General features: G+C 41.0%; 1 protein-coding gene across 5 annotated transcripts in view; it reads right to left on the reverse strand.

Moving 5' to 3' along the window:
- Positions 1-17,232, reverse strand: part of arap3 (ArfGAP with RhoGAP domain, ankyrin repeat and PH domain 3) — a 375,519-nt gene that overhangs the window by 18,454 nt on the left and 339,833 nt on the right. For all 5 annotated transcript variants that reach the window (XM_063052998.1, XM_063052993.1, XM_063052997.1 and 2 more), the window contains one exon: positions 13,686-13,721. In XM_063052998.1, coding sequence (XP_062909068.1) covers positions 13,686-13,721 — 36 coding nt within the window. The remainder of the gene's footprint in view (positions 1-13,685; positions 13,722-17,232) is intronic.

The following is a 17,232-nucleotide window of genomic DNA, read 5'->3' on the forward strand; positions in this document are numbered from 1 at the left end:
AATTTGTATATTTATTTCAGAATATTCCTGTTTTTTTGATGGGGAAGTTTTTTGATCAGAATGATTCTATTATTTTATCTTTTATTTGGAATAATAAAAGACCAAGAATTAGTAAATGTCACTTACAAAAATTGAAAAAGGATGGAGGTCATGCTTTGCCTAATCTAAGAATGTATTATTAGGCTGTTAATGTGCGATACATGTCATTTTGGTTATACTGTACTGGGTTGATAAGAGTGATCGGCCAATTTGGGTAGACCTGGAACCGAAAGTTGTAAAACAGTTTTATTTAACCTCGTTACTGGGAGCTCCTTTACCTATGCAATTAGTTAACATTGTTAATTTAAACCTATATCCTGTGATTAAGTATTCTTTACAAATTTGGCTCCAGTTCCACAATTTTTTTTAATCTTAAAAAATTTAAACTTTGTAGTTTAATTTATCGAAATTACTTTTTTAAGCCTTCTTTGAGTGATCCAATTTTTTTACTTTGGAAAAATAAAGGTATTAATTCTTTTTGGATTTATTTAAAGAAGATAGATTGATGTCTTTTGAACAATTAATTGATAAATATTCTCTTTCATACTCACATTTTCTGCAATACCTTCAAGTTAGACATTTTTTACAAAAATATTTAAGTAATTTTCCTTACATATTGGAGGCTGACCTGTTAGATACTATTATGAGTAAGAATCCTTTGATTAAGGGTTCTATTGGAAGAATTTATAATTTATTATTACAGTGGGATAAGTGTCCTTTATCTAAGATTAAACAGGATTGGGAAAAGGAATGTAATTTGACTTTTAAGATGGAGGATTGGATGAGGATTTTGAAGTTGGTTAACTCTTCTTCAATTTGTGCTAGCCATTCATTGATTCAATTTAAAATTGTACATCATTATCATTTGACGAAGGAGAGACTTTCTAAAATCATTTCTAATGTTGATAGTCATTGTGATAGATGTAAAACTGAGATAGCTACACTGACACATATGTTTTGGTCTTGTTCTATATTGGAACAGTTCTGGAAGTCGGTTTTTTCAACAATTTCTAAAGCACTTAAAATTAATCTACAACCTAATAAATTAACTCTGCTTTTTGGAATAATTCCTCAAAATATTCATGGTATTTCTGTGTCTGACCAACATGTTATTGCATTTATTACATTGATAGCTAGGAGGGCCATTTTGTTGAAGTGGAAGGATACATCAGCTCCCACTTTGTCACAATGGTTCTCTCAAGTGATGCTATATCTTAGTTTGGAGAAAATTAGAAGTCGAACCTTTGAACCTTCATTTGATTTTGAGAAAAGATGGGGCTCATTTGCTTGTTATTATCATTTGAGCTAATTGATATAATTTTTCCACGATCTAATTGTAAATTTTTTAGTATATTTTCGTTTCTTGCTGGCGGTTTGATGTTTATTTTTAGAAGCTTTTTGTATGACGCATGACTCTGGGGTTGTACACCTAATGGGTTCTTTTTTTTCTCACTTTTCTGCTTAGTAGGTTTTTTTTGTTATCACAAAATTTTTTTCAATCTTTAAGTTAATGTCTTTTTTGAGACATTGTAAGTGTTGTTACTTCAATGTACTCATGTTATTTTTTCTGTCTAATATAACAATAAAAAGATTTGAAAAGAAAGAAAGGGGCACTGAAGAATTGAGGGGCCTTAGTGTACAAATCCAAGGATCCTTGAAGATGGCATCCTAGTATAGACTCTCCAAAGACTAGCAAATTTCTACTCTGACTGGTTGCATCACTGCCTAGTATGGAGGGGCCACCTCAGAGGATCAGAAAAAGCTGCAGAAGGTTGCAGACTCTGCCAGCTCCTTCATGAGCACCAGCCTCCCCAGCATCAAAGACATCTTCAAAAGGTGATGCCTCAGAAAAGGTGGCATCCATCACTCTGAAACCTCGTCACCCAGAACATGCTCTCTTCTCATTACTATCATCAGGGAGGAGGTACAGGAGCCTACCTAAAGACACACACTCAATGTTTTAGGAACAGCATCTTCCCCTCTGCCATCAGATTTCTGAACAGACAATAAACTAATCGATGAACACTACTTCACTATTTTTGCTCTTTTTTGTATTAGTTATTAATTTGTATTTTATTAATATTTCTTACTGTAATTTGTAGTATTTTTATACATTGCACGATATTGTGCAAAATTCATGACATATGTCAGTGATATTAAACCTGATTCTGATTAGGAATCCAAATGCGAGAGCAGGAAGGGTATGTCAAAGCTTTACAAAATACATATTGGACCACAGCAAGAGTATTGTGTAAAGTTTTGGTCACTGCAGTTTAGGAAAGACATTAATTCACTGGTGAGGGTGATAAGGAGATTCACCAGGATTTTGTCTGGGATGGAGTATTGCAGTTATGAAAAGAGACTGGATAGGCCGTTTGCTTTGAGGTAGAGGAAGCAGATGGGTGATTGGATTGAGGTAAATAAAATTGATGAGAGGCATAGCCAGGGTGAAGAGCAACAACCTTGCCACACAGCAGAGCTGGCTAAAGCCAAAAGGCACATGTGCAGCATAAGGAATAGGTGTTTAAAGGACACTTCCTGAGGGGGTGCTGGAGGTAGGTATTCTCACAGCATTTAAGAGGCATCTAGAAGAACACTTGAATTGTCAGGGTTCAGAAGCTTATATAGGTCAAGTGGTGGTAAATAGGATTAGTGCAACTCAGGGTTTCCTAACCTTTTTTATACCATGTCCAAATACCATTAAGCAAGGTGCCCATGGACCCAGGTTGAGAACCTCTGGTGTAGATGAAATCTTGATGGTCAGCAAGGACATGGTAGACTACAACATTTCCATATAACCATATAACAATTACAGCATGGAAACAGGCCATCTCGGCCCTTCTAGTCCGTGCTGATCTCCTACTCTCACCTAGTCCCACCGATCTGCACTCGGTCCATAACCCTCCATTCCCTTCCTGTCCATATAGCTCTCCAATTTAACTTTAAACAACAACATTGAACCTGCCTCAACCACTTCTGCTGGAAGCTCGTTCCACACAGCCACCACTCTCTGAGTAAAGAAGTTCCCCCTCGTGTTACCCCTAAACTTTTGCCCTTTAACTCTCAACTCATGTCTCCATGACTTTGATTCCACAACAACAAGAGACTCTATTGCAAGCTTCCCCAGGGCACCACTGCTCAATACAAGAGGACATGGCTTTAAGGTAAGCGGTGGGAAGTTCAAGGGGGATATTAGAGGAAGGCTTTTTACTCAGAGAGTGGTTGGTGCGTGGAGTGCACTGCCTGAGTCAGTGGTGGAGGCAGATACACTCGTGAAGTTTAAGAGACTACTAGACAGGTATATGGAGGAATTTATGGGGAGTTATATGGGAGGCAGGGTTTGAGGGTCGGCACAGCATTGTGGGCCGAAGGGCCTGTAATGTGCTGTACTATTCTATGTTCTCTGTAGTGTCTATAGGTTCAAAATATTCTATCAGGAGAGCTGACATCTCAGTCTATAATGTGAGATTTGCATATATAAAATCACATGATAAAAACAATAGTGTCAATGGAAAAATGGGGTCAGAACTAAAGAGTTTCAGACTTGCTAGTAACTTATAGTTATTTTCAGATACTAAGATGTTTTTAATAACTACAAGTTTATTTTCTTACTTAAAATACTTAAAAGAGAAATTTAAAAATCATTAATGACTGGATACATTCGTTTAATTATGGGCAACTTTAATGAAATGAAAGAATTGTATTGAGTATGTCTCAAGCTATATAAAATAGCTTAAAAGGCATCCGTTAGTCTTGCGAGACCATGGATCTGCGCCTGGAAAGTCTTCACTCTCCAGGGCGCAGGCCTGGGCAAGGTTGTATGGATGACCAGCAGTTGCCAATGCTGCAAGTCTCTCCTCTCCACGACACAAATGTTGTCCAAGGGAAGGGCATTAGGACCCATACAGCTTGGCACCAGTGTCATCGCAGAGCAATGTGTGATTAAGTGCCTTGCTCAAGGACACAACACGTTGCCTCGGCTGGGGCTCGAATTCACGACCTTCAGGTCGCTAGCCCAATGGCTTAACCACTTGGCCACGTGCCCACAAAATAGCTTAATGCACATACCTTATGGAGAAAAAAGTCGTGGATATGGCCAAGTCCATCACGGATAAAGCCCTCCCCATCATAGAGCGCATCTACAAATAGTGTTGTCATAGGAAAGAAGCATCCATCATCAAGGACCCCACCACCCAGTACATGCCTTCTTCTTGCTGCTGCCATCAGGCTGATGGTTCAGGAGCTTCAGGACTCACACCACCAGGTTCAGGAACAGTTATTACCTTCAGGCTCCTGAACCAAAAGGGATAGATTTAGTGTGGAGATGAGGAGGAACTGCTTTTCCCAGAAAGTGGTGAATCTGTGAAATTCTCTGCTCCATGAAACAGTGGAGGCTACGTCAGTAAATATATTTAAGACAAAGTTGGATAGATTTTTGCATAGTTGGGGAATTAAGGATTATGGGGAAAAGACAGGAAGGTGGAGATAAGTCCATGGCCAGATCAGCCATGATCTTATTGAATGGTGGAGCAGGCTCGATGGGCCGGATGGCCGACTTCTGCTCCTATTTTTTCTTTCTTATGCTCTTATAACTTCCCTCAACTTCACTTGTCCCATCGCTGAATTGTTCCCACAACCTATGGAACCTCTTTCAAAGAATCTTCATCTCATGTTCTCAATATTTATTGCATGTTTATTTATTATTATTAATATTATTATTCTTTTTTAAATTACTTTTGTATTTGCACAGTTTGTTGTCTTTTGCACAATGGTTGTCCGTCCTGTTGGTGTGATCTTATACTGAGTCTATTATGGTTATTGGATTGATTAAGTATGCCTGCAGGAAATTGAATCTCAGGGTTTTATATGCTGACATATATGTACTTTGATAATAAATTTGCTTTGAACTTCCAAACCTTGAAATTGGCTTAAAGGCAGCTGTCAGAAACTCTTAAATAACTTATGATCACGAATTGAACTGCAGTGTCAGTGACCAACCATTAGATGGTAGCAGAATACTACAGATGGAGCTGTTTTACAGCGATTCTGAGAAGTAATTGGATGGGTGTATCACTAAACCACAGAAAATACAAAGCAGGGCCTCAGTTAATTCAGAGCTGCCTGTTTTATTTCATAACTGTGTATACTTTCCCCATTATCATCTTATTTCCTGTTGAGTTTCCAACATCTTAATATTGACTAATGTTCAAAATCTCAAATTGGTTCACAAACATAAAATAACGCTGGGAATAGTCTGTCATCAGGAAAGATCTATTGATGGAAAAGGGAAATTGATGTTTCTACTTGATAACTTTACATCAAAGCTGGAAACGATGGAGTCTGAAGATGCAGAAAAATGGGTCAAAGGAGTATAGAATACAAAATCTGAAGTTGAATGGCAGGAGACATCAACGGAAGAGAGTGGTGATAGAACCGGTTGAATACAGATAAAGATTAGAGTAAAGTAATTAAACAAGAGTCCAAAAGAATTCAGAATGGAGAAGCAAAATCTTTCTTTGAATCTGATAAACTCAGCTTAGATTCCAAAAGGCTCTCTTATGCTCAGTTAATAGATTAGTCTCATTTATTCAAAACATCACCAGTAGATTGGGCTGCATTGTAATCACATCCCTAAGTTACCCCAAAATTGTTTACCAAAACTCTGACCTCTGCCCTAAGAAAGACAGGGTTACAGGTGCATGTGAGCACCAGCACCCACAGGTTGCCCTCTGTGTCAAGCAGCCCAATACATCACAAAATGTCTAGCTTTCTTTTTTAATGAGTAACTACAAAGATGATTGAAAGAAATATACAAAATGCTGGAGGAAATCAGCAGGTCCAGCAGCATCTATGGAAATGAATAAACATTCGACGTTTTGGGCCGAGAGCCTTCTTGAGGACTCATGTTTACCAAGATAATTGCTTTTTAGTCTTCCTCATTACCTTACAGGTTTTGAAATACATAATTCAGGATTTTACTCAAAGGAGGTGTAGTTTCCTTATCCGACTTAATTGGATTTGACCTTCACCTCCTGAATCTGCATTGGAAAGAGCACAGGCATGACTCCATGATTGAGTTCCCCACCACTTAGACTTAGTCCGTCACTAACAGAGATAAATTGACCAACACAAACAATTTGAATGTTGCCACCAACTTCAACCAAATGGACTAGGTGCTTCAGTTTGTCTGTCTGGCTCTAGGAGCCACTGTGCCATGATGTAATCTGAAGACAAACTGGATTTATTAACAAGCTGCCCTGCAATAAAGGATCTGGCTGATGACTGATCCTAACAGTGCAGGAATTTTGGCTGCACACGAGCCAATTGGTGGGACAGCACATCTCTCACCAGCTGGTGGGGAACTGTGCACCTGTGCCACTGAGTCAGACAGCCATTTGTATCTAGTTCATTCACTGCTCTCGTCAACTGCTGTCGGAGGGGGTTCACAAGAATGATCCTAGGAATAACAGGGTTAACTTATGAAATGCATTTGATGGACTCACCTGCACTGGCTGGAATTTGGAAGACAAGGCAGGATCTCATTGAAACTTATTGAATATTGAAAGGCCTGAATAGAGTGGATGTGGAGAGGATATTTCCTATAGTGAAGGAGTCCAGGATCAGAGGACACAGCCTCAGAATAGAAGGACACCCATTTAGAACAGAGATAAGGGGGATGTTCTTTCGCCAGAGGGTGGTGAATCTGTGGAATTCATTGCCAGAGACAGCTGTGGAGGCCAAGTCATTTGGTATATTTAAAGCAGAGTTGATAGTAAGGATGTTAAAGGTCAGGGGGAGAATGGGGTTGAGAGGGAATTAAATAGCGAAGCTTTTGATGAAGCCACTTCATTCAGCTTTTGAAGCCAAATTTGGTTGGACAAGGCCCAGATGTAGTCGTGGTCTTCTCTTCAGGAGTTCTACAGACATGCACTCTATGTTAGTGTGTGAACGTTCTCTGCTCTGCATTAAATATTGACCATGTGCTGTTTCATGCTGAGTTTGAACATCTCTGCAACACTTGCTTCTTAACAACTTCCATAACCACCCTGAATACCCTTCAGCAATACACGGAAAAATGCTGGAGGAACTCAGCAAGTCAAGTAACATCTATGGAGGGAAGAAAACAGTCAACATTTCAGGCTGAGATCCTTCATCAGAAGGAGTGAAATGTCTCAGCCCTAAATCTGAACTGTTTATTTCTCTCTGTAGATGCTGCCTAACCTGCTGAGTTCCTGCAGAATTTTGTGTGTACTTCTCTGGACTTCCAGCACCTGCAAAATCTCTAGTGTTTATGACTACCTTCAGCTACTCTGTTTGAACATAGACCATAGAGCAGAGCACAGTGAAGACCATTTAACCCACAATGTATTGCCAACCTTCAAAGAGCCCACCAGTGTCACCAAATGAAGCATCATGGGAAACTGGAAGTGAGAAAGAGGGGGTGGGAGGGGGGGAGAGAGGCAGGGGAGAAGAGGGGGCTGGGGAGAGAGAGAAGACAGAGACTGTGGCATGTTAAACTGTTTGGGGAACAGTGTTTTTTTAATGGACTGTAGATCCTGGTTTCTCTCTAGGAGCTTTGAGGTTGCTTGCATGGTGGGTGCTGATGCTTTCTGGTGGAATAGAAGGGGAGGAGGAGAGTGGTGGTTTGATGCTTTAGCTGCTGCTTGTGCTTGGCAAAGGGAGGTGGTCTTTGAACTCCTTATGTTTTCTCTATCATACATTTTTTGAGGCTTTTATTCTGTGGATGTCTGCAAAGGGCAGGAATTTCAGGTTGTAGATTGTATACATTATTTGATATTAAATGGAACCATTGAACCATTGAGCACTTAATATTATTGAGCTAATACAAAGCTAAGTACTCTTATTTCTGTTTCACAGCTACCTTCCTATTTTAACCAATATACAACAATGTGCAAAGGTCTTAGGCATATGATATATATGTGCCTAAGACTTTTGCACAGTACTGTATATCTGCCTTACAACTACTCCTGGGGTGCAGGGTGGGGAGAGCGCCTCTTCATTAGCCAGTTCCGCCTTGGAAAAAATTCTTCTGGCTGTTCACTCTGTCTATGCCTCTTATCATCTTGTATGCCTCTATCAAGCCCGACGATAGAAAGGAATAACAAAATGTGCTCAATAATATTCCATTTCATAAAGTTTGTGAAAAATGCATATTTAAATGGAGCCCCTAATCAGAAACAAGCTCCTTAGGAAAAATAATAGATCTACCCATGTTCCTGCAATTGTGGCATCTGCAGCTTTTGATTAACCATGAATTACAATCACTTTCTAAACAGAATCAGTAAAAATCCTTCCTGCATGTTATTTATTTTACTATTTTTACTTCAAGTTACAGTGGAACAGGCCCTTCCAGCCCAACGAGCCGCACCGCCCAGCAACCAAGCTATTTAACCCTATCCTAACCACAGGATAGTTTACAATGATTAATTATCCTACTAACCGGTTGTGGTAAACCATATGTATGTTGTAACTGGGTTTACTGTCTGGACATGCCCCTCTGCTGACTGCCCCTGTGTCACCTCCCACAGATTCCTGTATAAAGGTGTTTCGCCTTGCCCCTCCCCCTCAGTCCGGGGGCAGACACTCACCATGGAGGTCGTATTCTACAGCAAATTAAAGCCTTTCGGTAATTTACCTAACCTCAGTCTTTTAGAGTTATTGAAGGTGCTTCACCAGTATATCTTTGGAAACTGGAGCACCTGGAGAAAATTCCTGTGCTCACTGGAAGGCATTCAAACTTCTTACAGTCAGCATCAGATCTGAATTCCGAACTCTGACGATCTGAGCTGCAATAGCATCACACAATTGGGCAACAGCTACACTATCATGGTATGATGTTAGTTACCATAGAAACCAGAGAAACTACAGCACAGAAACAGGCCTTTTGGCCCTTCTTGGCTGTGCCGAACCATTTTCTGCCTAGTCCCACTGACCTGCACATGGACCATATCCCTCCATACACCTCCCATCCATGTATCTGTCCAATTTATTCTTAAATGTTAAAAAAGAACCCGCATTTACCATCTCATCTGGCAACTCATTCCATACTCCCACCACTCTCTGTGTGAAGAAGCCCCCGCTAATGTTCCCTTTAAACTTTTCCCCCCTCACCCTTAACCCATGTCTTCTGGTTTTTTTCTCCCCTTGCCTCAGTGGAAAAAGCCTGATGCATTCACTCTATCTATACCTATCATAATTTTATATACCTCTATCAAATCTCCCCTCATTCTTCTACGCTCCAGGGAATAAAGTCCTAACCTATTCAACCTTTCTCTGTAACTGAGTTTCTCAAGTCCCGGCAACATGCTTGTAAACCTTCTCTGCACTCTTTCAACCTTATTTATATCCTTCCTGTAATTTGGTGACCAAAACTGAACACAATACTCCACATTCGGTCTCACCAATGCCTTATACAACCTCATCATAACATTCCAGCTCTTATACTCAATACTTCGATTAATAAAGGCCAATGTACCAAAAGCTGTCTTTACGACCCTATCTACCTGTGACGACACTTTTAGGAAATTTTGTATCTGTATTCCCAGATCCCTCTGTTCCACTGCACTCCTCAGTGCCTTACCATTAACCCTGTATGTTCTACATTGGTTTGTCCTTCCAACGTGTAATACCTCACACTTGTCTGTATTAAACTCCATCTGCCATTTTTCAGCCCATTTTTCCAGCTGCTCCAAGTCCCTCTGCAGGCTCTGAAAACCTTCCTCACTGTCTACTACACCTCCAATCTTTGTATCATCAGCAAACTTGCTGATCCAATTTACCACATTATCATCCAGATCATTGATATATATGACAAATAACAATGGACCCAGCACTGATCCCTGTGGCACACCACTAGACACAGGCCTCCACTCAGAGAAGCAATTTTCTACCACCACTCTCTGGCTTCTTCCATCGAGCCAAAGTCTAATCCAATTTACCACCTCTCCATGTATACCTTGCGACAGAATTTTCCTAACTAACCTCCCATGCGGGACCTTGTCAAAGGCCTTACTGAAGTCCATGTAGACAATATCTACTGCCTTCCCTTCATCCACTTTCCTGGTAACCTCCTCGAAAAACTCCAACAGATTGGTCAAACATGACCTACCACGCACAAAGCCATGTTGACTCTCCCTAATAAGCCCCTGTCTATCCAAATGCTTGTAGATTCTGTCTCTTAGTACTCCCTCCAATAACTTACCTACTACTGACGTTAAACTCACCGGCCTATAATTTCCCGGATTACTTTTCTATCCTTTTCTAAACAACGGAACGACATGAGCCACTCTCCAATCCTCTGGCACTTCACCCGTAGACAGCGACATTTTAAATATTTCTGCCAGGGCCCCCACAATTTCAACACTAGTCTCCTTCAAGGTCCGAGGGAACACTCTGTCAGGTCCCGGGGATTTATCCACTTTAATTTTCCTCAAGACAGCAAGCACCTCTTCCTTTTCAATCTGTACAGTTTCAATGGTCTCACTACTTGATTCCCTCAATTCCATAGATTTCATGCCAGCTTCCTTAGTAAATACAGACGCAAAAAACCTAATTAAGATCTCCCCCATTTCCTTTGGTTCCACACAAAGCCGACCACTCTGATCTTCAAGAGGACCAATTTTATCCCTTACAATCCTTTTGCTCTTAATATACTTGTAAAAGCTCTTTGGATTATCCTTCACTTTGACTGCCAAGGCAACCTCATGTCTTCTTTTAGCCCTCCTGATTTCTTTCTTAAGTATTTTCTTGTACTTCTTATACTCCTCAAGCACCTGATTTACCCCCTGTTTCCTATACATTTCATACAACTCCCTCTTCTTCTTTATCAGAGTTGCAATATCCCTTGAGAACCAAGGTTCCTTATTCCTATTCAATTTGCCTTTAATCCTGACAGGAACATACAAACTCTGCACTCTCAAAATTTCCCCTTTGAAGGCTTCCCACCTACCAATCACATCTTTGCCAGAGAACAACCTGTCCCAATCCATGTTTTTTAGATCCTTTCTCATTTCTTCAAATTTGACCTTCTTCCAGTTCAGAACCTCAATCCTAGGACCAGATCTATCCTTGTCCATGATCAAATTGAAACTAATGGTGTTATGATCACTGGAATCAAAGTGCTCCCCTACACAGACTTCTGTCACTTGCCCTAATTTTAAATATTTCTGCCAGGGCCCCTGCAATTTCAACACTAGTCTCCTTCAAGGTCCGAGGGAACACCCTGTCAGGTCCCGGGGATTTATCCACTTTAATTTTCCTCAAGACAGCAAGGACCTCCTCCTTTTCGATCTGTACAGTTTCCATGATCTCACTACTTGTTTCCCTTAATTCCATAGACTTCATGCCAGTTTCCTTAGTAAATACAGATGCAAAAAACCTAATTAAGCTCTCCCCCATTTCCTTTGGTTCCGCACATAGCCGACCACTCTGATCTCCAAGAGGACCAATTTTATCCCTTACAATCTTTTTGCTCTTAATATACCTGTAAAAGCTCTTTGGATTATCCTTCACTTTGACTGCCAAGGCAACCTCATGTCTTCTTTTAGCCCTCCTGATTTCTTTCTTAAGTATTTTCTTGTACTTCTTATACTCCTCAAGCACCTGATTTACCCCCTGTTTCCTATACATTTCATACAACTCCCTCTTCTTCTTTATCAGAGTTGCAATATCCCTTGAGAACCAAGGTTCCTTATTCCTATTCAATTTGCCTTTAATCCTGACAGGAACATACAAACTCTGCACTCTCAAAATTTCCCCTTTGAAGGCTTCCCACCTACCAATCACATCTTTGCCAGAGAACAACCTGTCCCAATCCATGTTTTTTAGATCCTTTCTCATTTCTTCAAATTTGACCTTCTTCCAGTTCAGAACCTCAATCCTAGGACCAGATCTATCCTTGTCCATGATCAAATTGAAACTAATGGTGTTATGATCACTGGAATCAAAGTGCTCCCCTACACAGACTTCTGTCACTTGCCCTAATTTTAAATATTTCTGCCAGGGCCCCTGCAATTTCAACACTAGTCTCCTTCAAGGTCCGAGGGAACACCCTGTCAGGTCCCGGGGATTTATCCACTTTAATTTTCCTCAAGACAGCAAGGACCTCCTCCTTTTCGATCTGTACAGTTTCCATGATCTCACTACTTGTTTCCCTTAATTCCATAGACTTCATGCCAGTTTCCTTAGTAAATACAGATGCAAAAAACCTAATTAAGCTCTCCCCCATTTCCTTTGGTTCCGCACATAGCCGACCACTCTGATCTCCAAGAGGACCAATTTTATCCCTTACAATCTTTTTGCTCTTAATATACCTGTAAAAGCTCTTTGGATTATCCTTCACTTTGACTGCCAAGGCAACCTCATGTCTTCTTTTAGCCCTCCTGATTTCTTTCTTAAGTAGTTTCTTGCACTTCTTATACTCCTCAAGCACCTTATTTACTCCCTGCTTCCTATACATGCCATACAACTCCCTCTTCTTCTTTATCAGAGTTGCAATATCCCTTGAGAACCAAGGTTCCTTATTCCTATTCATTTTGCCTTTAATCCTGACAGGAACATATAAATTCTGCACTCTCAAAATTTCTCCTTTGAAGGCTTCCCACCTACCGATTACATCCTTGCCAGAGAACAACCTGTCCCGATCCACGCTTTTTAGATCCTTTCTCATTTCTTCAAATTTGGCGTTCTTCCAGTTAAGAACCTCAACCCTATCCTTGTCCATGATCAAGTTGAAACTAATGGTGTTATGATCACTGGAACCAAAGTGCTCCCCTACACAGACTTCTGTCACTTGTCCTAACTCGTTTCCTAACAGGAGATCCAATATTGCATCCCCTCTAGTTTGTCCCTCTATATATTGATTTAGAAAACTTTCCTGAACACATTTTACAAACTCTAAACCATCTAGACCCCTAACAGTATGGGAGTCCCAATCAATATATGGAAAATTAAAACCCCCTACCACCACAACTTTATGTTTCCTGCAGTTGCCTGCTATCTCTCTGCAGATTTGCTCTTCCAATTCTCGTTGACTATTGGGTGGTCTGTAATACAATCCCAATAATGTGGTCATACCTTTTCTGTTTCTCAGCTCCACCCATAAGGACTCAGTAGACAAGCCCTCGAATCTGTCCTGCCTGAGCACTGCTGTAATATTTTCCCTAACAAGCAATGCTACTCCCCCACCTTTCATTCCCCTGCCTCGATCACATCTGAACAGTTCTCAACAGTTTTCCTTGCAGTAGCTGGTTGATCAACTCCATGACTAACTGCTTGATACGCACCGCTTGCATAACAATCATAGATGTTTGAAGAAGTTTCAGTTCTTGGACTGAACACGGGTCAAATTTTAACCATCTATTTGACATTCGTTCACAGACAGCTAACAGCACCAAAGTCGTTCCCAACTTCTTCCTTCACAGACTGCAGATTTTGTTGATAACTTCAGCCAGGGACACTACAAGGTCCTCCTTGACTGCACTTAACACATGATCTCATTTTTACTTACAGGGAATTTTCCAGTGGCAGTCAATCTGCATGAGCTTCAATGGGAACAGAATAATATTAGGATATTTAACAGAAAAAAATGTTGGAGACAAAGGAAGGAGTAGTCCTTGCTTACTTACCACTGCTGCTTATCCAAGAAAATAGTGAACCCCCACCTACACAAGAAAGGAAATCCATCGTTAATTCAGAGAATAAAATCAAATGTAAATTATTTGTGTACTTATATTAAAAAAGGAGATTCTAGAGTATGGCAATAATACCCTCCTAATGGAAAGAAGTCTTACCATTGGTTGGATGAATGAATGAATGAAATTGCCTTTTAAACTCACGAGAGAGCATAGGCCATCAACTTTTTGCTGTTGATGTTTCTGTAGCAGGCAATTTCTTTTTTACGAGGTCGAGTTGCTAGCTCAACGCTCAATCCAGCACGGATGGAAAGCGTGCCTGGGGAGCCAGCTGGGTTCGAACTCGGAAGCCTTCGCTCTGAAGTCTGGCACTGATGCCACTATGCCACCAGCCAGCTATTGGTTGTATAGTGGTCTGTTTTTATTAAGACTATAAGACCTCAAGATATAAGGGAAGTATTGGGACATTCAACCCATGAAGTCCGCTCTGCATTCAATTATTCCCCTCCATCCTATACTCCTGGGATTCTCCCTGTAACCTTTGATGCCCTGACTAATAAATAACCTGTCAATCTCCACTTTAAATGTACTGTATGACTAGGCATCCACAGGCATCTGAGGCAATGATTTCCACTGATTCACCACCAGCTGGTTAAAGAAATTTTGGGGTGTGATCATTCTTATAGACATAAACATAGACATAGAAAATAGTGCAGGAATAGGCCATTCGGCCCTTCGAGCCTGCACCGCCATTTATTATGATCATGGCTGATCATCCAACTCAGAACCCTGCACCAGCCTTCCCTCCATACCCTCTGATCCCCCTAGCCACAACGGCCATATCTAACTCCCTCTTAAATATAGCCAATGAACTGGCCTCAACTGTTTCCTGTGGCAGAGAATTCCACAGATTCACCACTCTCTATGTGAAGAAGTTTTTCCTAATCTCAGTCCTAAAAGGCTTCACCTTTATCCTCAAACTGTGACCCTCGTTCTGGACTTCCCCAACATCGGGAACAATCTTCCTGCATCTAGCCTGTTCAATCTCTTTAGGATTTTATATGTTTCAATCAGATCCCCCCTCAATCTTCTAAATTCCAATGAATACAAGCCTAGTTCATCCAGTCTTTCTTCATATGAAAGTCCTGCCATCCCAGGAATCAATCTGGTGAACCTTCTTTGTACTCCCTCTATGGCAAGGATGTCTTTCCTCAGATTAGGGGACCAAAACTGCCCACAATACTCCAGGTGTGGTCTCACCAAGGTCTTGTACAACTGCAGTAGTACCTCCCTGCTCCTGTACTCGAATCCTCTCGCTATAAATGCCAGCATACCATTCGCCTTTTTCACCGCCTGCTGTACCTGCATGCCCACTTTCAATGACTGGTGTATAATGACACTCAGGTCTCGTTGCACCTCCCCTTTTCCTAATCGGCCACCATTCAGATAATAATCTGTTTTCCTATTTTTGCCACCAAAGTGGATAACTTCACATTTATCCACATTAAATTGCATCTGCCATGAATTTGCCCACTCACCTAACCTATCCAAGTCACCCTGCATCCTCTTAGCATCCTCCTCACAGCTAACACTGCTGCCCAGCTTCGTGTCATCCGCAAACTTGGAGATACTGCATTTAATTCCCTCATCCAAGTCATTAATATATATTGTAAACAACTGGGATCCCAGCACTGAGCCTTGCAGTACCCCACTAGTCACCGCCTGCCATTCTGAAAAGGTCCCGTTTATTCCCAATCTTTGCTTCCTGTCTGCTAACCACTCCTCTATCCACATCAATACCTTACCCCCAATACTGTGTGCTTTAAGTTTGCACACTAATCTCCTGTGTGGGACCTTGTCAAAAGCCTTTTGAAAATCCAAATATACCACATCCACTGGTTCTCCCCTATCCACTCTACTAGTTACATCCTCAAAAAATTCTATGAGATTCGTCAGACATGATTTTCCTTTCACAAATCCATGCTGACTTTGTCCGATGATTTCACCGCTTTCCAAATGTGCTGTTATCACATCTTTGATAACTGACTCCAGCAGTTTCCCCACCACCGACGTTAGGCTAACCGGTCTATAATTCCCTGGTTTCTCTCTCCCTCCTTTTTTAAAAAGTGGGGTTACATTAGCCACCCTCCAATCCTCAGGAACTAGTCCAGAATCTAACGAGTTTTGAAAAATTATCACTAATGCATCCACTAATTCTTGGGCTACTTCCTTAAGCACTCGGGGATGCAGACCATCTGGCCCTGGGGATTTATATGCCTTTAATCCCTTCAATTTACCTAACACCACTTCCCTACTAATATGTATTTCGCTCAGTTCCTCCATCTCACTGGACCCTCTGTCCCCTACTAATTTCTGGAAGATTATTTATGTCCTCCTTAGTGAAGACAGAACCAAAGTAATTATTCAATTGGTCTGCCATGTCCTTGCTCCTCATAATCAATTCACCTGGTTCTGTCTGTAGGGGACCTACATTTGTCTTTACCAGTCTTTTCCTTTTTACATATCTATAAAAGCTTTTACAATCAGTTTTTATGTTCCCTGCCAGTTTTCTCTCATAATCTTTTTTCCCCTTCCTAATTAAGCCCTTTGTCCTCCTCTGCTGAACTCTGAATTTCTCCCAGTCCTCAGGTGAGCCACTTTTTCTAGCTAATTTGTATGCTTCTTCTTTGGAATTGATACTATCCCTAATTTCTCTTGTCAGCCACGGGTGCACTACCTTCCTTGATTTATTCTTTTGCCAAACTGGGATGAACAATTGTTGTAGTCCATCCATGCAATCTTTAAATGCTTGCCATTGCATATCCACCGTCAATCCTTTAAGTGTCATTTGCCAGTCTATCTTAGCTAATTCACGTCTCATACCTTCAAAGTTATCCCTCTTTAAGTTCAGAACCTTTGTTTCTGAATTAACTATGTCACTCTCCATCTTAATGAAGAATTCCACCATATTATGGTCACTCTTACCCAAGGGGCCTCTCACGACAAGATTGCTAATTAACCCTTCCTCATTACTCAAAACCCAGTCCAGAATAGCCTGCTCTCTAGTTGGTTCACAAAACCATCCCGCATACATTCCAAGAAATCCTCTTCCTCAGCACCTTTACCAATTTGGTTCACCCAATCTACATGTAGATTGAAGTCACCCATTATAACTGCTGTTCCTTTATTGCACACATTTCTAATTTCCTGTTTAATACCATCCCCGACCTCACTAGTACTGTTAGGTGGCCTGTACACAACTCCCACCAGCGTTATCTGCCCCTTAGTGTTATGCAGCTCTACCCATATCGATTCCACATCTTCCTGGCTTATGTCCTTCCTTTCTATTGCGTTAATCTTCTCTTTAACCAGCAACGCCACCCCACCTCCTTTTCTTTCATGTCTATCCCTCCTGAATATTGAATATCCCTGAATGTTGAGCTCCCATCCTTGGTCACCCTGGAGCCATATCTCTGTGATCCCAACTATATCATAATCATTAATAACAATCTGCACTTTCAATTCATCCACCTTGTTACGA

The sequence above is a fragment of the Mobula hypostoma genome, chromosome 7 (assembly GCF_963921235.1).
Source record: "Mobula hypostoma chromosome 7, sMobHyp1.1, whole genome shotgun sequence".
In the NCBI taxonomy this organism is placed as follows: domain Eukaryota; kingdom Metazoa; phylum Chordata; class Chondrichthyes; order Myliobatiformes; family Myliobatidae; genus Mobula; species Mobula hypostoma.